General features: G+C 37.7%; 3 protein-coding genes across 4 annotated transcripts in view; all 3 read right to left on the reverse strand.

Annotated features, from left to right (window-relative positions):
- LOC107567965 (HEPACAM family member 2-like) overlaps nt 1-3,820 on the reverse strand; it is a 10,494-nt gene extending 6,674 nt beyond the window's left edge. Inside the window, exon 1 of the mRNA XM_016253787.1 lies at nt 3,710-3,820. Coding sequence (XP_016109273.1) covers nt 3,710-3,770 — 61 coding nt within the window. The 5' untranslated portion in view covers nt 3,771-3,820. The remainder of the gene's footprint in view (nt 1-3,709) is intronic.
- A 3,457-nt stretch (nt 3,821-7,277) lies between these two features.
- Nucleotides 7,278-10,644, reverse strand: fam133b (family with sequence similarity 133 member B). Its single transcript, XM_016253793.1, has 11 exons — nt 10,501-10,644; nt 9,865-9,962; nt 9,695-9,773; nt 9,512-9,601; nt 9,163-9,192; nt 8,866-8,940; nt 8,669-8,767; nt 8,430-8,474; nt 8,081-8,161; nt 7,919-7,969; nt 7,278-7,752 (listed from the first exon to the last, which is right to left on the reverse strand). Exons 1-11 carry the CDS (start codon nt 10,522-10,524, stop codon nt 7,663-7,665), a joined length of 762 nt encoding a protein of 253 aa, XP_016109279.1. The 5' UTR covers nt 10,525-10,644; the 3' UTR covers nt 7,278-7,662.
- Nucleotides 10,645-15,019: 4,375 nt separating this feature from the next.
- The window catches only part of cdk6 (cyclin dependent kinase 6), a 40,874-nt gene continuing 28,794 nt past the window's right edge, over nt 15,020-27,099 (reverse strand). For both annotated transcript variants that reach the window (XM_016253794.1, XM_016253795.1), the window contains 4 exons: nt 22,909-23,018; nt 17,245-17,295; nt 17,030-17,165; nt 15,020-16,667 (listed from right to left, as the gene is read on the reverse strand). In XM_016253794.1, the coding sequence (XP_016109280.1) occupies nt 16,518-16,667; nt 17,030-17,165; nt 17,245-17,295; nt 22,909-23,018 (447 nt within the window). In that variant the 3' untranslated portion in view covers nt 15,020-16,517. The remainder of the gene's footprint in view (nt 16,668-17,029; nt 17,166-17,244; nt 17,296-22,908; nt 23,019-27,099) is intronic.

The raw sequence follows: 27,099 nt of genomic DNA on the forward strand, positions 1-27,099 counted from the left end.
TATGGATCCGCACGTCTCACGTCTTGTCAGCCCCGTTACAGAATACTCGGCCACACAAGGATCCAGCAGCTTCTTGGCCCCCGCACTAGGTTACGTTCACAAACGTCAAGTCACAGTTGATCGTCATGAGGCAAGTCAGGTCACAGTTGATCTTCCTCAGTCAAGTCTAGTCACCGCTGATCTTCCTGAGTCGAGTTTAGTAATGTCAAGTCACAGCTGACCTTCTAGAGTCTCGCCATGTCTCAGCTTTTCATCCAGATTCACGTCGCATCACAGCTGTTCATCCAGAGCCTCGTCACGTCTCAGCTGTTCGTCCAGAGTCACGTCACGTCACAGCTGACCTTCTAGAGTCTCGACACGTCTCAGCTATTCATCCAGAGTCTCGCCACCTCCGCTAGTCATCCAGATGCACGTCGCATCACAGCTGATCATCCAGAGTCATGTCACATCCTGTCTGTTGCACCCAGATTGTCGGGGTCGGTCCGTCGGTATCCCAGTCTGGTGTCCAGTGTGAGGGATGCACCTGTTCCGTTCCGGCCAAGGAGGCCGTCTATGAACTCTCTGTCTATCCTGTCACGACTAAGGAGACTGTTTGCGAACTCCCTGTTCGTCCTGTCACAGCTCTAGAGGCCGTTTGCGAACTCCCTGCTCGACTCCATGAAGATCTTCGCCTGTTTTCCTGGATTCTCCCTTTTAGCCTTGCCTCTGTGACTCTGTCTGCCAATCGTCGACCCACGCTAGCCCTAGGATTATTCTTGTGTCTTGCTCGCCATATACCTGTTTGACCCTGCCTGTCTTATGACCATGTCTCTGTCTTCTCCAAATAAAGCTTTGCTTATGGATCCGCACGTCTCATGTCTTGTCAGCCCCGTTACACTACTACTGGTAATCAGTAGTTTTATATTTAAATATATTTCCAATTACATATTTGAAATGTTGAAGCTCAGTACATTTAAAATATATTAATTCAAATGTAAATTTTAATAACACACTACAGGTAAAATTTTAACATAACATAACATATAATATAAATGTATAACTATTGTATGTTATAAAAATAACAATTATATAAATATAACAAGTATAGTGCTTTAGAGCAGTGGTTCCCAACCCTGGTCCTGGAGGCACCCCAACACTGCACGTTTTGCATGTCTCCTTAATCAAACACACCTGATTCAGGTCATCAGCTCATTAGTAGAGACTCCAAGACTTGAAATTTTTGTGTCAGAGAAAGGAGATATGCAAAATGTGCAGTGTTGGGGTGCCCCCAGGACCAGGGTTGGGAACTACTGCTTTAGAGCATGACAGAAGTTTATTAAAACAATGATTTCAAATGTATTTTAAAGTAAAACCTTTTAATTATTACAAAATTCACTTTTTAAAAGTGTGCTTAAGTGTGTTAGAATTATGAAACAGACAAGAAAGTAAATTTAGCCTTTCCTTTCCTGAATATTATATTATCTGAAAGTACAGGTTTTTAAGAATATACTTTCAATATTTGAAGTACACTACAAGTGCACATTCAGTACAATTAAGCACACTTCTGTGTCACAAGAACAACTGTCCATAAAGCAGGGAAGACCATCTGTATGTACACCATCAAACCAATCCAGGCCTCAAATTCTCAATATTAATGTTTTTGGTTATTTGTGCCGAAGAACCTGCAATGTTTCTCATTAACAGTGACTCTGCTGATTAAAACATTCATCTAAATCCGTTGCTAATCTGAGCAGCTTCCCTTCTCCTGCGGCTCACTCGGACACTTCAAATTAACCTTACAAAAGAAATTTTGCAGAGTAGGACATCCCTCACACAATCTGCAATTCCAGCATGACACTGGATTTATCCACATCACTAATTAGTCCATACACAGATGTGCAGTTTAATCACCACTGCCTTTGCCATGATCCTGTACCTGCCTGAGCAAATATTGACCGGCTTCTCAGAATGATAGTAATCAAACATCAAGTTCTCTCCAATTTGTCTGAACAGGTCCGTGAGCAAACACTCAAGCATTGCATGCACTGCATGAAGTCATGGAGACCTGATCGCAAGAATAAAGCTCCCATGATGCTGGGAAGATAACGTACTGGACTAAATTCTTGATGTATCTCATTTACTTAAGGATAAGATTTATTTTGCATGGATTAAATGAGCGTAGGCCGTGGAGGCCCTGCTTTAACTGACAGCTGTTAATCTGCATTACGTTGCTAGGCAAGGCCGTATGGCAGCAGGCAGGTAGGCAGCAAGCAGGTAAACAGTCTCATACTCCTCCCTCTTTATCGCTCTCAGGCCCCTTAACTACCCGGACATGGCCATCTCCACCCCCTTTACTCGCTTCTGCCAGCCTGCTGACAGCCAGTGTTGTGCATTACAACTGCGTGGCTCATGTTGTGCACTAAATAATAAATAAAGACCACCCCTATTGCACGCATAAAGGGCCAGAGGGCAGATTCAGTGGAAGCAAAAAGCGTGCCTGTGTTTATGCCACACTAAGCTATGAATACATCACTAATAATTGTGCTTGGCCTGTTCTGGTCTTATTGTCTCCAAACAAGGTGAGGATTATTGCGGGGATAGCAACAGTGCACTTACTCCACCACCACAATAGGCGTTAGGAATTGAGCTATTCACACCTACAAGTGAACGAGCGACTCCTTATGCGTCCCCAAACAAAAACAAACATTAGACTATTCACACCCCATGATAATCCACTACGGTCATTTATGTTGCTACCAAAATGCACATACAAATGAGTGGACTGGAAAATGAACAAAAGCCTGACCGTGAATAATCCAATAAGCCTCGAATGATTGTTTGTGCATTTTTAAAGCAGCATGTGACACGAAAGGCTAAATGTAGGAAGCGTCTGCCATAAGACTGCGAGTCGTATATATACATATATTACATTTTGTGAGTTTGAAATGGAATTGTGAAAACTGTAATATAAGACAACAGAAATTTTACAATCATGATAGGACAATGTGTGCTTTTGTTAAAACGTTACGAATTCCATTTAACAAAAACAAACAAAAAAAGAAATAGCATCTCACAAGTTAATTAGAAATAAGTAATAAAAATAGTTTGAAATGAACAAAAATATATGATTTTGTACATTTTAAGGTATATATATATATATATATATATATACACACACACACACACATATACATACATACTGTATATACCTTTGTTTGCTAACTGAGGTTACAGTGGGAATATATTCCACTGAAAATTTCAAAATGGAAGTGAAAATTTCCAAATGCAGGAAGTAATCGCCACGCTATTTCAGAATTACAGAATTAAAACCAAACCACAGTCCTACTCTTTCAAGTTCTATACCACCTTGCTACTTGAAATAACCTTAATGTGCAGAGAAAGTTGTTTTTTGCTCTAAGTCAACAGTCGTCAATAGAAAATAATAATTTACAAACAAATATTTAAATGACAAGTTTTCCAGAGTATCCTTCCATCCTACTTTTTAGACATGTATGCAACTTTGAATGACATTTTAGGTTAAATAAAAAACGTTTATTTTACTGCAAATTTTTAACTCTAGAAAAGTATTTAATTAGATGACATCCCAAAACATTGTCTGCCTTTGGCTTAACCTCACATTTTTTGGCCAAAAAAAATAAATTCTATTTAAAGTTTTAGTGTGTAACATTACTGCTGCCATTCATTCAAAAATTAATAAAAAGCATCTTACCAGGAATTATTAGAAATATGGTGAACATGAGCAGAAACATAGAGACTCCAACACATTCCATTTCTGCTATATAATCTCTAGAGGCTGTGTGACAAGAAAAGGGAACTGGTGACAGTATTTGCCAGGGAAATGAGTGAAGCTAGTTGAGGCCCCTCCCACGTGCCATTTGGACACATACACCTGGTCGATCTTCCAAAACACTGCTGTTACCCTGAGGGCCAGAGACAGTCTCACCGATACACATTCACTGCAGATATACACAGCTTAAACACACAGTGTCAGATCACATGAGGAAAGTTCACTTGAACAGTTGCGGTACACACACTCTGCTACAGGTGTGAAACCAGCGCAGACTGACATTCAAGTTCCAGACAGACACAGGGTCATTCAATGCACGGACATGCAAAGTTTCGCCTGAATCCATGCATGACTTAAGAAACAAAACAATGTTTTCAAGAATCATCACACACAAAGTCGGAGCAAAGCTTGAGATAAATAGCCAGAATTTAAGTGTCATTAAAGTCCACAGCTAGTATTAAAATAGCACTTCAAAAGGTCATTTGCAGAAATACTACCTAATCAAAAGGTTAAAGGGGTCATATGATGCGATTTCAAGTTTTCCGTCCTCTTTGGAGTGTTACAAGCTGTTCGTGAATAGATAAAATCCCTTAAGTTGCAAAGACTAAAGTCTCAAACCCAAAGAGATATTCTTTATAAAAGTTAAGACTGGTCCATGCCCTCCTAAAACGCCTCGTTTAAACACGCCCCCACATGTCTATGTCACAATGTGGGAAGATTTGCATAAAGCCGCCCAAATGTTCACACAAAGAAAGAACTAGGCCTAACTTTATTGTTGCTGCCACCGCCATGTCGTGAAGACGCTGTGTGTTTCGTTGCGAAAGCGAAACTATTTTGTTTGGCCTTCCAAAAGAGGACACGACTAAAAATCTGAAAGATGTGTGGAGCGCATTTTATGGAGGACTGTTTCCTGATCCTGGTGGAGTAGACTACAATGCCGGCTGTTCTGACTCACAGACTGTAAGTAAGTTTTCATATTTAAAGAATTTGCCACTGACGATTCAAACGCGAGTTTTGAGCAGTGTAGAGTAGCGCTTGTTGTTTGTCATTTCTCCGATCACAAATGCAGACATGGTTTTATGTTTACGCGGCACGATGCAATGCAACGCATAAAAAGACAGTATAAATCATTATAATCCGTAATTATGTCCCCACTGGATGCAACAAATGCCTAGTTTATAATGGGTTTTATTGGTTTTGTCTCGTCGCGCCGGGATACGGCATCACAGTATGGTAAGGGGCGTAACATTTCCGTCACACGCTTGAGGTATTCGGCCAATCACAACGCACTGGATACCTGGCCAATCAGAGCACACCTCGCTTTTCAGACCGATGAGCTTTGTAAAAATTTACGCGTTTCAGAAAGGTGGGGCATAGAGGAGAAACAATAATGTACAGTATGTGGAAAATAATGTTTTTTTTTTTACCTTAAACTGCATAAACACATTTCATTACACCAAATACACAAAATAATGTTCTTTTTAGCAACATCATATGACCCCTTTAATAATGGGGTTCATAAACCGCAGATTAACAATAATGTATCATAGGATTAATATATATAAGCACTACTGTTCAAAAGTTTTCAGATATTAATAGGTTAATTCAGCAAGGACACATTAAATTGATCAAAAGTGTCAATAAAGACGATGGTGTTCTTTCCAACTTTCTATTCATCAAAGAATCTGAATTTTTTTTTTTTTTAATTATCAGTTTTTACAAAAACCATTATAAGCAGCACAACTTTTTTACATGAGTAATAAAAAATTCAAGATTTGCCTTCACAGGAATAAACTGTTTTAAAATATTTTAAATGGTCATAATATTTTACAATAGAACTGTTTTACTGTATTTTTGATCAAATAAATGCAAACTTAGTGATCATTAGATACTTATTTAAAAACATTTAAAGATTTTACCAACCCCAAACTTTTGAACAGCATCAGTTTAGAACTTTGCATATTAGAATTGTATGCAGTTTTACCTTCTTTTTTTGTGGTGTTTTATTGCATTACAATGGAGAACATATTTATTTGATCCCCTGCTGATTTTGTAAGTTTGCCCACTTACAAAGAAATGAAGGGTCTGTAATTTTTATGGTAGGTTTATTTTAATGGATAGAGACAGAATATCAAACAAAAAATCCAGAAAAAACACATTATATAAAGGTTAGAAATTGATTTGCATTTCAGTGAGTGAAATAAGTTTTTGATCCCCTACCAACCAGCGAGAATTCTGGCTCCCACAGACTGGTTATGTGCTCATGTGGAACACAGATTAGTCCTGAAGTTACTCCTAATGTCAGCTCGTTAGGTGTATAAGACACCTGTCCACCGGCCTTGGTCTGGAGCTCCATGCAAGATCTTGCCTCATGGTGTAAGGATGATCATGAGAAAGGTGAGGGATTAGCCCAGAACTACACGGGAGGAGCTTGTTGATGATTTTAAGGCAGTTGGGACCACAGTTACTAAGCAAACCATTGGTAACACACTACGCCGCAATGGACTGAAATCCTGCAGCGCCCGCAAGGTCCCCCTGCTCAAGAAGGCGCAAGTACAGGCCCATTTAAAGTTTGCCAAAGAACATCTAAATGACTCAGAGAATGCTTGGGAGAAAGTGCTGTGGTCAGATGAGACCAAAATTTAGCTTTTTGCCATTAACTCGACTCGCCGTGTTTGGAGGGAGAGAAATGCTGACTATGACACCAAGAACACCATCCCTACAGTCAAACACAGAAGTGGAAACATTATGCTTTGGGGCTGTTTTTCTAGGGTACAGGACGACTTCACCGCATTGAGGGGCAAATGGATGGGGCCATGTACTGTAAAATCTTGGACGAGAACCTCCTTCCCTCAGCCAGAACACTGAAGATGGGTCATGGATGGGTCTTCCAGCATGACAATGACCCAAAACATATCGCCAAGGCAACAAAAGAATGGCTCAAGAAGTAGCACATTAAGGTCATGGAGTGGCCTAGCCAGTCTCCAGACCTCAATCCTATAGAAAATCTGTGGAGGGAGCCGAGACTTCGAGTTGCCAAACGACAGCCAAGAAATGTCAACAACAAAAAAAGGTCTTACCTCTGTGCTTGCCAACAAGGGTTTCTGCACCAAGTACTAAGTCATGTTTTGCTTGGGGATCAGATACTTATTTCACTCCCTGAAAAGCAAATCAATTTCTAACCTTTATATAATCTGTATTTTTCTGGATTTTTTGGTTGGCATTTTGTCTCTATCCATTAAAATAAACCTACCATAAAAATGAGACCCTTCACTTCTTTGTAAGTGGGCAAACTTACAAAATCAGCAGGGGATCAAATAAACATTTTCCCCACTGTACAATTAACAAATTGTGAACTCGCATTCAAAACTTGGGTAAAATATAGTTGTTTTGCCATGCCGCTGAAGATAAGTGCAGGAAACACAGGTTCGTTCTAATATCAGAGAAAGAAAACCATTGTCAGCTTCATAGGGAAACACAGAAGCATGAATTTTCTATAAATATTTATTGCAAATCAGTCGCATTTACAACCCGAAACCAGCATTTCTCATGCAGATCCACATCAGCACAAAGATACTGTACACAGGGCCGCCAGTGGTGTAAATGACCTTTATTTGGACTGAGAATCATCTGCTTAAAAAACAAACACAAACCTGACATAATGTACCCCACCCCCCTTTCAACTCCCCAACCACATGATCCTCTCATCCAAGTCGGCCACAAAGCCGCACGGTGCTAAGAAGCACCCACTTTTACGAGTCACTTTGACAAATATCTAAAGTTTTTTTCCCCCACAGTCCGGCAAGAGCTCAAGTCTCCATTCCCACTCCGAATTCCAGCTGCCTGTTGTGCAGGACACCACACTCACTAGTCCTTTAGTCCAAATCAAAGCCGGAAGTCTTCCTCTTTTTCTTTTTGCTGTGTTTCTTATGCTTCTTCTTTTTCTTTTTCTTCTTATACTTGTCCTGTAAATAGATAGAAGATTAAAAAAAACAGTCATTTATGAAGTTCTGTTTAGCGTATCCACTCTGAATAACATTTATGTAAGTGATGCGGGTAGCATGTTCAGTCATTTCCGCCCTCATGTGGACAAAAAACAATCTGCTTTAACTACGATACTGGTAGACTTACTGTAATTTTCTCCTTCTCTTCACTACTGTGTTTTTTCTTTTTGGACTCAGCCTAAAAAAAACGAGCACATTGACAGATAAGTTAAGCATGTCACGTGGTTTTTGCTGTGCTAAAACTATTTAATGACACATATTAAGGTCACAGAGCGTTTAAACACATTACATCTCTGTCTACATCAGACCCGTCTGAGGACTCTGAGTGACTCCTTTCAGCTTTCCTCTTCATTCGGCCATCCTTTTCATCCTTTCAAACAACATTTAATACATGATACGATACACTGCCGCATTGTTTTATTTTGTTCTTAAAAAAAGGTCTATTACACAAACAAAGGCTACATTTATTTGATCAAAAATACAATAAAAACAGTAATAGTGTAAAACATTATTACAAACTGAAATTTGTAGTTCATAGTAACATTAAAAAAAACACTTCAAAAACTCATGTCATGAAGGTAAATATAATTTTATAGTGTGATCTATTTCTTTAATGTCTTGAAATGAGTCTTGAGTACCTTGTCTATCTCTCCATCCAGTTTCTTCTTTTTCTTGGAAGACTCCTAGAGACAAAGGACATCAGGACTCAGTCTCACAAGTCTCTTCATTACCACCACAGCAATTCAGGTTTTTATGTTCATTTATTTCAGCACTGGAAATTAATATTGTTTCAGTTAAGCCAGATACTTCTTTAACTGGCAGGAACAATCTATTTAAACCGTGTCATTTTTTCCCCTTGCAGATAAACAAACAATACCCTGCTATCAGTCTCTGACTTGATGTCAGAGTCATCAGATGCTCGCCGGGCATTGGATCTTTTCCTCTTTTTCTTCTTTTTCACATTTTTCTTATCATCCTGAAAAGGCAGAAGAACAGAGAATATTCAGTGGTATGGTCATTTTACCAATGCATCCAAATAATGTACATATAAATATAACTACAAGCAAGACTTACATCATCTTCAGAGTCTGAGGAGGAACTGGAGGAGGAATCAGAACTCGATGAGGAGGAGGAGGAGGATGAGGAATGCTTGACCACACACAACAAAAGCAGAATTTGTTAGATTTTAAGTCACATAACACTGATCTGCCGACCCATGGATAACAGGCCAGATGGATACCAAATACTCTACAAATTCAAACCCTCCTTCCAATATGGGACATTATTTGAAACCAATATTCCACTTTTCCATTATCAGTTAATCTTTGGTTTACAGTTGCTTTAGATATGAAAATGGAGAGCTCTCCTCACCCTACTGGACTTTTTCTTCTTCTCCTTTTTCTGGAAAACACAAAGATAAATCAGGAAATTATAGATACATTTTAAATAGAACAACAAACCATAATAATAATAATAATAATAACAATAATTACATATTGTGATTGCCAATTTATCATAACTGATGTTGGATTAATGGTATTTGAGCGCAAAGTTGTAACACATACTGGAATATTTTCAAGCCATCCTCTGCCTTTATAAATCCCTATTTATTCCTCACTTTTGACATAGTACTTGGGATGAAATCCATAAAATATAGGATAAAACCTGACTGTACTTATATTTTATTAATGAGATCCCAGATTTCTACATTAACCCTTACCTCTTTCTTTTCCTTCTCCTTGTCTTTTTCTTTCTTTTCACCTCCACCAAGTACCTTCTCCCTGTTTTTCTCCAGCTCCTTCTTCCATCGCTGAGACAAACGAATTAAGGCACATAAGATCCAGAAAGCAGATCTGAGTCTATTGCAAATCCACTGACTCTAGTGAAGAAAAAAAACCTCTACCTTGTTCATTCTGTCTTCAAAATCAGCCAGGGCTCTGGAGCCTTTCTTTTTCTTTTCCAGCTGTTCTTTTACCTCCTCCCTGATATACAGAACAAACAGAGACACGCATAAAGAAATATGATCTTAAAAATCACATATATCCACAATTGATGCTTCGATTGTCTTCATACCATGATGGCCGTGGTCTGCTTAGATAATCCTGAATGGTGGTGCCATAGTTGGGAACAGGTCCTCTGGCTCTGGCAGCAGCTATTGGGTTCAAGTACGGCTGAAACACAATCAAATATTAAAATGCATAATCCATTTCATCAACAATCACAAGACATGCTTAATAAACACACCATTCAGCATCCACGTTTCACGTACAGGCTACTAAAATGAACGCATACTACATATTATTTCGCTTTGACAGAAAACCAGTTTAAAAAGACTAATGCATTGCTTTTCATATGCTCACCATAAATACAGCAGCAAACATTCTGTACAGCGGGACAGTCAAGTTAAATGTGTGCTAGCCGAATTAGCATGTCTGAGCCAGATAGCCACATACATTAGCCATGCAATCTCAGCAATACTAAGATTTTACAAGTTGTGCCAGCCTGCACAACTTACAACACAATTAATTATAACACATAACACAATTTATATCAAATGTCTAATAACCTTGTTCATTCATTCTGTGAGTGGACGTGGCTAATGTGTTTAGCTAAGTGTTTTGACGCGTTAGCACTGCGGCTTAAAGGCCTCTCGATTATTTTCCCTTGAAGTATTAGGAAGACACGAGTTTGTAAACTACCTTTACTTACCACTCTATTATCTCGCTTGCCCATTTCTGCAGATTTTGCCTAAAACCTATAGGCCCAAATCTATGAAATCAGCCTTTTGTTTACATGGCTCTGGTGCTTACGGTGGCTGCCAGTGTACTGCAAGGATTTCTGAATAATTGCCACCTAGCGGTTCATCAGCAGCACGCCGTGCTCAACATGAACACTAGAGGGCGCTTCCATCTCTTATGCTGGGTACACACTAAAAGATTTGTAAAATCGTGTAAGATACTCAAAATGTGAGAGACCACAAACATGAGGGGAAAAATCCTAGATTTAACTGTTTTGCTCCTATAGTGTGTGGTGTTTTCGGGGTTCCCCCCCACACATCAGGATTTCTGATAGTAAATATTCACCATGTTTCAGCGAGCAGATTCAGCCGCTCTTAACACACCTCACACCACAGGTAAATCTGATCAAATAATCTTTAGAACCACCAAGATAATCGAGAGGAAGGGGAGAAATCGGCCCAAAATCAGCCCGATTATCTCGTGGTGCGTAGCCTACCCAGCATTACTTGGGACTTTTAAAGTTAAAAAAATGCCAGTGAAGACATTTATAACGTTACAAAAGATTTCTATTCCAAGTGAATGCAGTTCTTTTAAACTTTCCACAAGTTTCCACAAAAATGCTGAGCAGCAGCACAATTGTTTTCAACAGCGATAAGAAGAAAAGTTTCTTAAGCAGTTATTCAGCATATTAAAATGATTTCTGAAGGATCATGTGACACTGAAGACAGGAATAATGGCTGCAGAAAATTCAGCTTTGTCATCAAAGGAATAAATTATTATTATTAGCCTTTAAATTACTTTAAATTGTAATAATATTTCACAACATTCATTTATTTTTGGAGGCTGTATAGCCTAAATGCAGCTTTGGTGCGCATAAGAGACTTCAATAAAAAACACTACATTTACATTTAGTCATTTAGCAGATGCTTTTATCCAAAGCGACTTACAAATGAGGACAATAGAAGCAATCAAAATCAACAAAGGAGCAATGTTATACAAACACTAAAAAAAAACATTACCGATTCCACACTTTTGAACGGTAGCATATGTCATAAAATGGCCAATTTCTGCCTGAACATAAGTTTTTACAAGTGATTACTTGTTTGTAGAACTATAAAATCAATTGTTCTGTAGTATCTGATATGCTGCTATATAGAGCTAATGATCTAAGGTTAAACTAATGTGATTCAGTTAGCCTATATCCCTAAGCCAAAGGGATAGGAACACCAATTCCTCAGACAGTTGCAGTTTTATACTGTGTACCTAAAAAGACAAGCCTGATTTTACCACAACCAATCACGAGAGGAAGTCCCTTATTGCATATTCTTCCCATTGCTACTACAATGCTTACATACAATGTACAATAATGACTTGATATTTAATAATTGATACTGACTGTGGGATTTTATCATCATTTAAGGTTTATAATTGACTATACTTTTTCTTTTAACACTGGCTGTGACCCAAGCTTTATCAAATTACCCCCTATTTTATTTAAAGTAAAATAATAAAACAATTATCCACATGTGGGAAGTTTGAGACTTAGGGAAGCGTTTTGTTCTCTCTCATCACAGAAGTCAATTTCACAACCCAGTTTTACACGCTGGAATATTTATTTTACAAAAATATGAAAACGTCAGGCAGATACAGATAGAAAACAAATGCGAAAGCAGCTTTTTTCTCTCAATGGCAGCAAATTGGAATCTTTAGGTGGGCCAGTTTAATAAAACTCATACAAGAGCCAGAGCCTAAGACAAACATTAGCAGCAAAACCAGTCCAGAAAAAAACAAAGATACAAAACACTTCCATATCTCATTCACCCTTATAAAAATAAAAAAAAAATCCTAATATGGTCCTATAAGGGCACAATGACCAACACTCTCATTTCAATTTGGTTCTTGCAAAAACTATTTTTTGCACTTTACTGACAACAGTAGCTCAATGAAATGAATTGATCAACACAGCATCTGCTTTAAATGTAAGAATGTGCTGTTTTAACAGAAAAACATAGCTTAAAAGAGATTCATTTGAAACTGAATTTCAGTATTTCATCATAAAAAGAAGATACATTCTACTTACTGTATGATTAACCATCATTACTGGACTAATCATGACTAGATGAACCAGACAAGATTTTTTTTAAAAACAAAATTAATGTCACATGCACGTGATCTACAGTACATCCACATGCGATTTCATTGCTTCAAAAATATAGATGCTAAAGCAGAACGCAAAAATGATTTAGCAGTAGAATTACATACAGTTGAGCAAGACTTTCAATCAAAGCATTGATAAAACAAAAGTTACAAATATTTTAATGTACACATTTTTCCATCCCCACATCTTACAACAAAGCTGACAACATAAAATGCCAAATAACAATTAAAAATGTACACCACAGATCGGGTGCTTACAAAAAAACATCACTCTCCAGCCAAAAAGAAAAGCCTGACCAACACTTCCCACTTCTAATCAATGTGCACAGTTAAAAGATGGCTAAAATAATTACTTTTTAAAAATGATTACATAAATCCATAAAACAAAGAGCAACAAATAAGAAATTAAAAGATATACATATTATGATTATAAAATAGAGATACATCCTAGAACATCAGAAATCATTCCACTCAGTTTACATATTTTTTAAAGAATAAGTAGAATGAACCAAATACATTTGATGCAGTCTAAAGTGATATAACACTTGATTATCAATGAATAAAATATCATAATTAAGCTGCTGATAAAATAACATTAAAAAGTCGTATTATAATGGTAATAACTGATTTTCATTACACGGTGTCTGTGCAGCAGCCAAACAGAATGAAAACATTGTGCACATTGATTAGAATATGTATTCATGGTGGATGATTTAGCATTTTACATTATTGTGATTTAATGGATAGAAATTTCCAGCTTTATGATTTTTTAATTCAAAGTATTCTCTGTCTGGAGTACATTATAAATTATTTAAGTCATAATGGGAGAACATGTAAAAATGGTCAAATACAATACAATAAAAAGAAACCAAAATATAATAATAGAATATTGAAAAAGACACTTTTATTGTTACTGTCCTCTTGGGAACAAGTTTGCCTAATTGATTACAGTTGTTCAAGTCTGCAGTGACATGAGGTGTAGCACCATTAGTTCATCACTGTCCAATCACAAATTTGAGTATTACATTGACAGAATGCCTTCTGAAGCAGTACAGCCAACTAAAAAAGACGAAATGTCAATAAATAAGAACAAAATGTAGGGAGCAAAACATTAGGTACCAATGTCCAGCAATTTCAAGCAGTCTCAAACTTAATTTGCTTAAAATGATATCAGATCACACAAATCAAATAGATTTTGAAAATGACTAATGACTAAGCAAATCATTTCAAACAACAAAAAAAGAAATCAACAGATTCACTAAAAAAAAAATCATGGGGAATGGACAAATATAAAAAAAAGCACTGAGATGGACAAATATCAAAGGTGCTATTTTTTTCAGCATGACAACACGCCAAAATTCAAATTCCATCACTAACAAGAATGGGTCGTACATTCCAAAGTCTAACATTTAATACATTTATAATGTTAAAACACTATGAATTATTCACCAGACTAACCAAGCTTAAAAAAACGGATTAGTTCTATACAAGACCCACAAACATAAAGGCATACAGTTACATTGGTTTACATTATTTGATATCTAATGCCCTCTGAAGTCACCAAATCCGATCACAGACTTATCTAGAGGAGGGTACAGCTGTGCCAGCGTAACGTCAGTTCAGTGGAGATTTGAAAAATGGTGGCGTTATACACCAATCTTTTGTTAGACTCATGTATTGAGACAACGAATAGCTGATCACAGAATATTTGTGAAATCAAACATGTTAACAGTACAAAAGTTGCCGCACGACAGTGAACTAATACATAAAATATAATATTAATATTATTATTAATAATAATATTATATAAATAAAAATAATAATAAATGCTGAAATGACCAACTGTATGTTTCATTACCTGTTCAAATTGATGGAAATGCAAGTGAACGATATAAATAACCCAATACTATTGTATCCGGATAGCATTGAGACCATAATCGATAAGGATTACTGTGAGATTAATGATTAAACTAAAACCTGAAACCTTGTTGAATCTAAAACTAGTCATAAATAGACCTGAGCATGGAATGTGACAGAATGAGTTTACTGATCCTGAGAGAATGAATCAAGCATCAGTGCTTAAAGGGATAGCTCACCCAAAAATGAGCATTCTTTTATCATTTTCTCACCCTCATGTCATTCCAAACCTGCATGACTTGACTTCTGCGGAACACAAAAAAAGACATTTTGAGAAAAGCCTCAGTGTTTGTTTTTGTTCATACAATGCAAGTCAATGGTAACCAAACCTGGTTGGCTGCCAACATTCCTCAAAATATCTTCTTTTGTGTTCCACATGAAAGGTTTGGAGCAACATGAGGGCGAGTAAATGATGACAGAATCTTCATTTTTGGGTGCACTATCCCTTTAACTGTGTGACTGTTTTGTAGTACTACAGTGCCTGTCTATAGCTCCTCATCCCTCATCAAACAGCTTCACCTGGAATCACCAGGCTAAATGCTAAATTCTGAAGCAGCGTCCTTCCTTCCCTCCCCTTGTTCGTCACACGCTAAACACAAAGGAACTGAAAGCAACCCATCTAGCGGACTTGGTGCACTTTTTGTGATGATCTATCCAGACAATTAAGTGAAACTGGAAATGGAAGGATGTAGCATTGCGTATAAAGAAAAGAACCTGGACTTAATCAATGAATTATACATGGGATTATACATTACTCTCCGAGCCTCGAACGAATCTCGCAACCTGACCTTGAACTTAACACTCGCCAACTCTATAGCTACTTTTACTAGACTTTCAGAACTACACGCTAACGCTTTCATACATGTATTTCTTTCTGTTATCCATCTTAGCTTGTTTCTGCTCTAAATCAACCCTAAATTCAACATGCAACCCGGCGCGGGTCATCCATTAACTACGTCTCGGCACTAAATCCCTGACGACAGGGTGCAGACTGTTTGGTATACGTATCAACGAGTTTTCTACAACAACCTACACCTTCAAGTTCACTAAAATTAAGACATAACATGCCAAAAAAATGTCAACAATCAACACTGACATAATAAAATAAGTGAACAGAATGTGGAATTTATATTGAAGAAAAAAAATACAAGTACATTATAATGTCAAGGAAATATGGTGTTAAATAGTGCTTCAAAGCATTTGGTAGCTCTGTCCTGGACGATTCAAATGACACCAGGATGCTTGTGATGAAATGCCATATTAAATAGAGTACTAGAGTGTCTGTGGTCATGCAGTCATCAGAAAAAGTCACACGAGGAGATGTGTCCACACTCTCCTGTTTTAACTCCGAAGTAACAATGTGATGGAAAACAATACAAAAAATCCTCCTGGCCTGTGACTGAGAGGATTTTGGAAGTGTGAGCTCAAAAAAAAGGTAATTAGCGATTATATCTTAAGGTGTAAAATAAGAGGTTCCGTTCAACGGGCCTGAATATGCAGTAGTTGTGGTTCTACATTTGCTTAATCCATATGAGACGGACACGGTCCCACGTAAGACCTTGCTGTTTTATGGCAGTGATGTGCAGCTAAGACTCAATTAAGTCCTTTGCATTGCATTTATGCAAACAGAAGGATGATCCCTGGCAGTGTCAAGATGCGGCTTGACATTTTCAACTGAGCAGGCAAACTTCCTTCGAGGAAGGTGGGTGGGAGACGAGAGCAGCTTCTGATATTGTTAAACACGTAATTCCAGGCAGCGTGTTGTTGATCCGTATTAGCGGGCAGTAGTGAGGGCAAAGACAAAACACGATCGACCAATAGTTGCGGTGATATTTTTAAAAGCAGCATGTTATGCTATGCTATGGAAGACTAGTTCATAGGGGGTCTTTGTCTACAGTGGGAAGCCACGTCTTTTCAAGCAGCTCTCTCCTCCAGGGAGGGCTTTTTGCTGGGGAAGGGTTGGGCGTACAGACTCTTGCTGGTGCTGTCGAGACTCTGGAAGTATGGGTGTGAGAGTGCATCGTAAGCTGATATCCTTCTGGAGGGGTTAAATGACAGGAAACGCTGTGCAGGGAGGAAACAAGAAGAGAAAACTAAGTAAAAACAGTCTATGGTACTTTTATATAAAAGTCATGTGCTATTTGTGTCCCTTATTTAAATTACTTGTTCATAACATAACACAGACACACACTCTATATACTGTTATAAAAAAGTAATAAACTGTATATACTGTATAAGTCAATTCTGTTACCATTTTAAGGAATAACTGCATTTAAAGATAACATTTTTTTTATTGAGTTACAATAAAATATTATTTGCGTGATTAAATATATTAAACTGGAAAAAGTATTGATTTCATAGAATGACATTCTACAGTAAGTGTCAATGTATTTAAAATATCTTCAGTGTTGATATCTGCTCCTTACAAGTAAAAGTGATTTGCCCAGCTCATCCATGTCAGGCACCAGGTCCTCTATGGGCTGGGGAGGGCGAGGGGAAAAGGCACTCTGTGGCAAGCCCACCTCCTGTGGCCAATCCTCTGGAGAAGGGACCCCCACCACACTGCAATATCATAATCAAAACAATCAGTCTCAATACAGTCTTATTAAACACAATTCTAACAATTTATTATAGTACTTACTCAAAAATCTTGCCTAACTGGTCAACATCAGAGTTCCCACGGAAAAGAGGTCTGAAGAAAGAGAAAGATTGCAGTTAATTGCATGATTCATTTTACAGCAATAACTAGACTTAAAAGGAAGTTTTGTATTCATAATTAAAAAAAACTATAAACTAAAATAAATTAATAAAACAATCAAACTTAAATACTGAAATTAATAAATTAAATAATCTTGAATAAAAAAATTAAATAAAATAACCAAATAAAGCTAAAATAATCTTGAGTAAATTAATAAATAAAAATAAATAAAACCAGAACTAAAATAACATTGAATCAATCAAACGGAAATTAATCAATAAACTAAAAATAAAATAAATAAATACAAATAAAATTAATAATCCTGAATACATAAGCGAATTTAATGAATAAACTAAAAAAATCTTACACTTTAAATAATAAGTAAATAGCTTACAGTGAATAGGTTTCACTGTACAAATAAGGCCCTAAAGCCACATAACAGACATTGGTCCACTGTATGCGTGTTGTTTCCTGGCCAGCCTGAGGCTGAGAAGATCTGAGGGCTTTTTCAGCACATGCTGGAGTCCACCCGCCTGGAGCGCTGCTGGTGCCTGTGACTTCAGTCCAGTCAGGACACCCGTGGGCGGGCAATGCTTCCCTTGGCATGCACACAAATTCCAGGAGCCACAAGCCCAGGCCTCAGTCTTCAAAACATACCACACAGAGTAAAAGAGAGCGAAAAAAGCTATATCCCCGCCGTCTGCTTTCGCTCTCCACATACCTCTATGTGAGAGAGCAAAAATGACTGAACAGAAGCATGGAAATAAAGATATATGTGATTTATGAGCTAAAATAAGCTCACTATCAAAGCGTTATGTCTTTGACTAAGCAGCAAAAACCGCACTTGTAATTCCCCCCGCTGCCACCAGATGTTGCCCAACAGCAAGACAAGCGCAACCGCTCTTTATTCACAACCACATGGAGCTTCAACTTGATCTCAACTGTAATCAGACAAAGAGCCAGAACCAGAAGTGAGCACGTGCACGTTTACTTAGGCCTCAGTGATGTTCAAACACCCTCAAGAAGACTAATTTAAAGATTAGTGAGAAACAGACAGACAAACCTCTGCATATTTTTCAGAATGAAGAATGTGACTTGCACTTTTCAACTCTACAGAGGCGTCTTTGTGCGGCTAAGATGCTGAAGATTCTTTACAGGTGAGACGGACGCCTCAGATGCTCCCGATACCTTTCACTTTGAACCCGCTTGTTAAAAAGAAAATTGCCATTATGCCTTTCACATGCCGCATCAACTGCTGAAGCCCTCAAAGGCAAAGTCAGTCCCGAGCAGTTAAATCAGACAAAAGCCGTTCTATTTTCTAACAGCGAGGGGGGGATCTCACCTAAAGCGGTGTCATGCCAAAACAAGTATGGCTGAAAATCTCTAAAGCACATTCTGCCTTCCCTTGGGCTACTTGTTAGTCTGAATGAATTAGTGGCTTTTTGCACAAGGCAGACATTATGCCGGGGCAGAGGCTTCCTGAGTGAGTGGGCACAGGCAGGCACACACCAGGCCAGTACACGCAGTTGAGTCACGCTCCAAGTGCCGGTGTCTCTATCCACATTCCACCCGCTCGACCTCTGGAATGCATCGGTGTATCTGAATCGGTGAACGCTGGCTCGCCGGAAAAGGAGTGAGTCAATGACGAATAATAGTGTCCACGATACAGAAAAGGAAAACTTTAGTTTATAACACACGTGCAAGATTCTTGGAAAAGCGTGTTCGTGTTGGTTTCATGTGGTTCAGGAAAAACGTTTTAAGAGAAATAGCGATTAAATTTAACCAACAATTCATAAATATTAAGCATTAATGGGTTATGGCACCATATTACTTTTAACAACCTGAACTAATAGGCCTAAAACATTTATAAATAATAATAATGGAAGTTTATGCCAAATTACTTAATACAAAATACTTACAGAACTTAAAGGGATAGTTCACTGAAAAACGAAAATTACCCCACACTTACGCTACGTCATCCGCTGCAACGCCACTCTGTCTTGAAGGTGCGTACGACTGTTAGTGAAAACTAAAGATTAAGGTTTCTAAAGTTTTAAATATGGATATTTTTCTTTCACAAATGCATTACTTCACTTCAGAAGGCCTTTATAAACCCCCTGGAGCTGTGTGGAGCACTTTTTATGATGGATGGATGCACTTTTTTGGTCTTAAAAATCTCTTCTTTTTTTTTTAAATAACCCAGATTGTGTTAATCATCATATAAAAAGTCATATACACCTAGGGTGGCTTGAGGATGAGTAAATAATGGGGTAATTTTCATTTTTGGGTGAACTATCCCTTTAATGAGAATTTCAGCTTTGAATATGAATTTCAGTTTTTACTTTATGATACATAAATATACATACAGTGGGGCAAAAAAGTATTTAGTCAGCCACCAATTGTGCAAGTTCTCCCACTTAAAAAGATGAGAGAGGCCTGTAATTTTCATCATAGGTATACCTCAACTATGAGAGACAAAATGAGAAAAAAAATCCAGAAAATCACATTGTAGGATTTTTAAAGAATTTATTTGCAAATTATGGTCGAAAATAAGTATTTGGTCAATAACAAAATTTCATCTCAATACTTTGTTAAATACCCTTTGTTGGCAATGACAGAGGTCAAACATTTTCTGTAAGTCTTCACAAGGTTTTCACACACGGTTTCTTAAAAATCTCTTCTTTTTTTTTTAAATAACCCAGATTGTGTTAATCTGAAAGAAAAAAGTCATATACACCTAGGGTGGCTTGAGGATGAGTAAATAATGGGGTAATTTTCATTTTTGGGTGAACTATCCCTTTAATGAGAATTTCAGCTTTGCTATTCGATTATGGTAAAAATCATATTCAGTTATTTTGATCAATACTGAGATTTTCTACCACAATTACTCACTGACTTTTGGAAACATTAATTTATTAAAAGTTTATATTTATGTCTTTTTATTAATTAATTTTCTTGAACTTTATGTATAAACTGAAAAACAAATTAAAAATAAATGTTAAAAATAGATACATTTTCTTATTGTTATTTATATATTATATGCACTAACTCTACTTTTTTGTGAGAGCAGCTTTAGTTTGTGAAAACAAGGACCTGAAAGCCGTCGCGCGTTGACTCTTCACACAATATGCACAACCCTTGTAAAAGCGGAATGTCAAAAGCACTTTATGTCATTCAGAAACACACTGACTGATCACTACATCCTCCAAGAGATACAGATACAGACTTGCATAAAGTATGTCTAAACTTTATGCATTGTGAGCATCAGACAAGTAAAGATCTTTTATAAAACACTCAACAAAACAACTGAGGCAAAACGTGTCAAAGGCCCACATTGCACAACCCTCTCCAGGAAAACGCTGTCCCTTCAACAGTTCAATTTCCATCTTAACAAAGCCATACAATATATTGCTGGCTGAGGCGCTCTACATCTTTATAACTCTCAGGTGAATCGAAAACCTCCATTACTGGAGTTGGCGCGTACAGCGCGGTGCATTTCTCAGACATCAGAGGAGAAACCTGGTCCCAGGTGCCCTTTAATCTGCAACAGGTGGCCTTTTAAAAAGCATTCTTAATCACCTGCAGGAGGAGAAAAGGTGTGCTAGTAGCAGCAATGAAAGCCCCCCTTACCCTTCCACCCTCAGGCACTCATGGAGGCTCGCCAGAAGCCCAGCACAGTGGCGTTTTATGGCACATGGCTTTAGAGAGTGGAAACCAAACACTTGAATGGATATAACTGCTGTGTTAGGGTTTCTATAGTAATTAACAAACACAAAGTCATTATTTAAACACACAGTTATGTGCACACAACTAATCATAACCTTCCTATCTGAAAGTTTCCTATAAGATTATTGTATTAAGCACTGAGTCAGCTAATGTTTATCTACCGTTCCTGTAAAGCAAACACCATCAATGGATGGCGGAAAGGGCGGAGAGGTGGGCCCGTTAGAATGTGAAACACAGGATGTGTGTTAAAATGTGTCCGTGCTCATGTGTCTGCGCTTTCCATTACAAATCTCATTCTTCATCCGATTATGCACTTGTTATGGTGCGTCAGGAGAGAAAAACATCTACTTTAACACTGTTGCCGTGGGTTGTTTTTCATGTCTGCGGGTTGAAGCGCCCCCAATAACGTGATATTCAGCCCCTGGAATGCAAATTCTACTGGAGGAACCCCACTGAAAAAAAATTATTTTACCCCCCAGAACGCGATTTTTACAGGGGAACCCCCCTTGAAACGCGCAATTTGACTAGTTTTGAGTAGCAATTGGGTGGGTTTTGTTGTGAAAACCTGGCAACCCTGCTCTGCAGCCGCTTCTTATTCACACACAGCTTCAGCTAATGATGGCAGGGCAAAACAGACCGTTTCGAAAGTGTAATGACGCTTTACCCTACTAGAATTGATGCCAGAAAGTTATCATATTCATAAGTGCAACAAGTAATTTGCATGTGAAAATAGAAACATGCAATTCAGATGAAACATCTGGGCTGATTATAACGTGCACGTTAACTTTCCTCATGAAATGTGTGTGTAGGTCCGACAATAGCATCCACGATGTGTTAAAAAAACACAAAAAAAATACCACAGTGAGCGCAAGCTAGACTAAATTGATTATGTTTTAAATAGTTATTTTTCTAACAAAAACATATCGATTCGCTACAGTAGGCCTTTGTCCCCCCCCCGAATCCGTGTGAGGCACTTTGTATTATGGATGGATGCGCTTTATTTCACTTCTTTTGGACTGATGAACTGCAACATCCGCTGACTGCCATTAAAGAGCTTGGAAGATCAAAGATCATCTTTAATATAACTCTGACTGGATTTGTCTGAAAGAAGAAAGTCATATACTCCTAGGATGCCTTGAGGGTGAGTAATTCATTGGCTAATTTTCATTTTTGGGTGAACTAACCCTTTAGGATAGGTGACCGGTTTAATAAGAGAAACTGCTTCCTGGGCATCATCAGTATTCTCAGTGAAAATAAGAAATTAGTTCTTTGTATAACTCTTGTGTGGAGCAAATGTAATGAATCTTAAGTTTTCTCATTTTAGAGCCTTAAAGAAATAGAATAATTTTAATGCACTACGAAGTTGGTGAAGTAGAAGCCACAAAGAAAGAACTGTTGAACCGTTAACTCCTGCTGTCACTGGATTGAGCAGCTTTAATAAATGTGTCAGTGTTGAGTTAAGCAGTTGGAAAGATTCGTTAAACCGCACACAGATGAACGGATCAGGTCTGTAGTGCCTGTCACAACCACAGTGACAGTTTTTCTTTTTTTTATGTCCGTTTTAATAACCTCAGCCTCCTGCAAAAATCTGGTCAGATACAGTATGAACCTAAATAATAAATTTCTTCTCAATTTCATTTGATCTTTTCGCATTTCGTTTTTTTTCTTTTCTTGTTTGTGTTATACCATACACATAGAACCATAAAATAAAATATAAAAATATAGTAATATAGTTTCTTAAAACTAATTCCATAAAAATCATTATTTATAGACTCGAGGGAAATCAGAACTATTGTCGCTCCCTCAGTTAACTGAGCATCACCCATCATAATCCTCTATTTTACAGTAAGCAAGTTACACAGTTATGCTGTGCAAACTTACCGCCGTCTGAACATCTCGGCAAAGATGCAGCCGACACTCCACAGATCCACAGGAGTAGCATAGCTGGACTGAAGCAGCACCTCAGGAGCACGATACCATAACGTCACCACCTGTACACACACACAAAAATAATTATTAGAAAAATGAATACACCAGATATCCTTATTTACATGGCCTTACTAGCCATTATTGATGTAAACTGGTATAAGACACTCGTCTTTATATTCAGTGACTATTCTTTTAGGCATTGTATTGCATAATTGATTGGAATCACATCAGAATGAAGCTGGCAATGTCCACACGAGCGCTTGTTCAGTCTATATATTCTAGCTCTACTTCTCTACTTCTAAACCGACCTCATTGACCAAACAAATGAGGCTCAAGGAGCCCAGGAAGACTCAGTATGCAGGATACTACTGTTAACAGCTACAGTAGGGAGAGCCTCCAGACAAAACTCAGTGACCCTGCTCCAGGGTGGACAGCTTCCAGGTGCTTTCCCTCCTCAGTGCTCTCTCGCTCTCCTCCCAGTAGGCTCTGGGCCCAGAAACCCCCAGCCTTATCAGCCAAATCAGTCAGGCTTGTGTTTGTAAGCAAAGCCTGGAGCGTATATCAGTGACTCGTATCCTAAAACGTGCAGTGCTCGAGGGTACGCCAGAGGAACTGAAGGAAAAAGGGTCATCCTTATGGAGAAACAGAATGAAACTGACATGAACTTAAGAACTGGTTCAATTCAATTTAGTTCGGATCAAAATCAGATACATTTATACTTATCTTACCATATACAGTAAAAAACTGTAAATGGTTTGACATCATACAGTCATGGCCAAAAATATCGGCACCCTTGGTAAATATGATCAAAGGCGGCTGTGAAAATTAATCTGCATTGTTAATCCTTTTGATCTTTTATTTTAAAAATTCACAAAACTCTAACCTTTCATTGGATAATAAGAATTTAAAATGGGGGTAAATATCATTATGAAATAAATGTTTTTCTCTAATACACATTGGCCACAATTAACGGCACCCTTTTATTCAATACTTTTTGAAACCTCCATTTGCCAGTTTAACAGCTCTAAATTTTCTTCTATAATGCCTGATAAGGTTAAAGAACACCTGACAAGAGATCAGAGACCATTCCTTCATCCAGAATCTCTCCAGACCCTTCAGATTCCCAGCTCCATGTTGGTGCTTCTCCTCTTCAGTTCACCACACATTTTCTATGGGGCTCAGGTCAGAGGACTTGGAATGGCCATAGCAGAAGCTTGGTTTTGTGCTCCGTGATCCATTTTTGTGTTGTTTTTGAGGTTTGTGTTTGGATTACTGTACGGTTGGAAGATCCAAACATGACCCATTATAAGATTTTTAACAGAGTCAGTCACTTACTGATTTTTTTATCTGTTGGTATTTGATAGAATCCCAGACCCTTCAGATTCCCAGCTCCATGTTGGTGCTTCTCCTCTTCAGTTCACCACACATTTTCTATGGGGTTCAGGTCAGAGGACTTGGAATGGCCATAGCAGAAGCTTGGTTTTGTGCTCCGTGATCCATTTTTGTGTTGTTTTTGAGGTTTGTGTTTGGATTACTGTACGGTTGGAAGATCCAAACATGACCCATTATAAGATTTTTAACAGAGTCAGTCACTTACTGATTTTTTTATCTGTTGGTATTTGATAGAATCCATGATGCCATGTGTCTAAACAAGATGTCCAGGACCTCCAGCAGAAATATAGGCCCACAACATTAAAAAATACAGCAGTATATTTCATTGTACACATGGGGTACTTTTTATCCCTCTGTTGACCAAACCCATCTTGAGTGTTTGCTGCTGAAAAGCTAATTTTTTATTTTCATCTGTCCATAGAAGCCAGTCCCATTTGAAGTTCCAGTCGTGTCTGACAACTGAATATGCTGGAGTTTGTTTTTGGACTAATTTGTGAAGCTCAATTATCTTTTGCTGCACATCAGAAATACATTCTGTTTTTTTTCATTGTGATGGATGATTATTGGAATTTGGGCTTTGTTTTCCATCCTATTTATATTTCTGTGAAACAGGAAGCCATGGCTGGATAATTTCATGTTCATAATCACCCTGGAGTGCTCAAACTTGTGAATATTAATGGGAATATACTTCAGAGATATTTTACTCATAATAATTTCTAGGGGTGCCAATAATTGTGTCCAACGTGTATTTGAGAAAAACATTTATTTCATAATGATATTTCTCCCCATTTTAAATTCTTATTATCCAATGAAAGGTTAGATTTTTGTGAATTTAAAAAAATAAAAGATCAAAAGGATTAACAATGCAGATTAATTTTCACAGCCGCCTTTGATCATATTTACCAAGGGTGCCGATATTTTTGGCCATGACTGTATATGTAATTTTACTGTAAAATACTGTCAAATGTATGGATTTTTCAAGTAAAAATTGACTGGTTTTGAACAGCTAAAATAACTGGAACCAGATGATACCAGAAATCTTGCATATTTAGATCTAAGGTAAAAAATACATTATAATCGATATAAATGTATTAAACCTAATCCTGAATTAAAATGTTCTTTCAATATAACATCTTAGGGTCTTCAAGCTACGGTCAAAATGCCCAACTACAGACACAACAGTGAATCCGTTCTAGACGATGACTACATTGTCAGCTTAAATTGAATGCAAATCATTCTGATTCAGTATGTAAATCATTCTAATTCTAAAAGCCAATGACTCATTCATGTTATAATGGTTGCGGTACAAAATACGTTCACGTTTTTCGTATGTATAACAGACTATATTTAGTGAGGGGACCGCATGTGATATGTTGACGTGTTTTCGTTTAAGTCTTCCTGGTTTAGTGGAAATGGGGAGGAAGTTGAAGGTGAAATAAAAGGATGAAGCATTTTGGCCTCTTTGTTGCCATGTGACCACAGTAAAAGTACATAACATATTCTAATATAGATTCTTCTGGGGAATTTCACTTCATTACGAAACTGGTTTTGTATTTAAAAGACTTTTAGAAGTCCCAGATCAGACACATATTGACTCTAACCAGTTGACTCCGACTCAAATTTGTTTACTAGCATAAAAAAACACTATGATAAGGACAGTATAAAGTTTATATTGGCTCATTTAAATGCCTCCTACAACATTAAACTCTAAAGACTTCTAAAAGCCCATTCTGATTGAGTCAAACAAGAACAACCATTTCAGAAGACAAGTCTGCAAGCCCAATCTGATTCTATCATCTTAAATCCAAATATTCTGGCCCAGCTGAGCTTTTTAACTGCAATGAAACAAACTCTAAGCTGCTGTCTTATCTAAATGTGCGCTACCAAAGTAAAAAAAAGAGGGTACGCTGCTTGACTTCTAGGAAGAACCACATACCGCCACTAACTGATGTTCAAGCTGAAGTATATCCGCTTGTATGACAGTGTTAATAAAAGGCCACACCGCAAGCATACACACGCACTCGCTGGCACACACAGCATCTCCACTAGCTAGCTGCAGCTTAGCAAAGGTTAAGATACACTGCAGTGATTAAACACTGTAAACCCTCAAAAGTACAAGACGAACTGACTGATAGCACTTCAGAATTATTGTAGCAAGGCGCATGATAAAACGCAATGCATTCTTAAAATGTCAGAATGCATGCAAGAGCCGTTATTTTCTTCGATGTTTCTCTCATGTGTGATACTCGAAGATGGCAACAGCCTATGACATTTACCCCCAGAGTTTCTCGGTCAATCTGGCACATACCACAGTCTGCATCATGACACCAATAGTAGCACACACGACAGTGTACTCACATCACCTCAGCTCACGTCAAACACAGAATGTATGTCAGAGAGGCTGTATCCTATGACTTCAAAGAATATGCATGTAGCTTCTGACGTAAATTAACAAAGATTCGCAGAAAAAGAACCGCTTCATCGTCATATTACCATTATTTAACCAAAATGACAGAGAGACTACTGTACACGTAAGATGCAGCAAGTTGAAAGCAAAGCAAGTTATGCAAGTCTTGGAAGTTTTAATCTGAGATTAACTCGTTTCATCCTGCGGGTAACTAAATAAAAAAAGTTCTACCAATCTATTATCAGTATTTTTAGGTGCCTAAAGATGTTGCATACAATAGACAACTTTTGGAAGAGCTTTTGCACAAGTTGCTCAATGTGGTGCTGTTGAATTTATGCTGCCAT

Source organism: Sinocyclocheilus grahami, unplaced genomic scaffold (genome assembly GCF_001515645.1).
Source record: "Sinocyclocheilus grahami isolate Dianchi unplaced genomic scaffold, SAMN03320097.WGS_v1.1 scaffold1202.1, whole genome shotgun sequence".
Classification (NCBI taxonomy): Eukaryota; Metazoa; Chordata; class Actinopteri; order Cypriniformes; family Cyprinidae; genus Sinocyclocheilus; species Sinocyclocheilus grahami.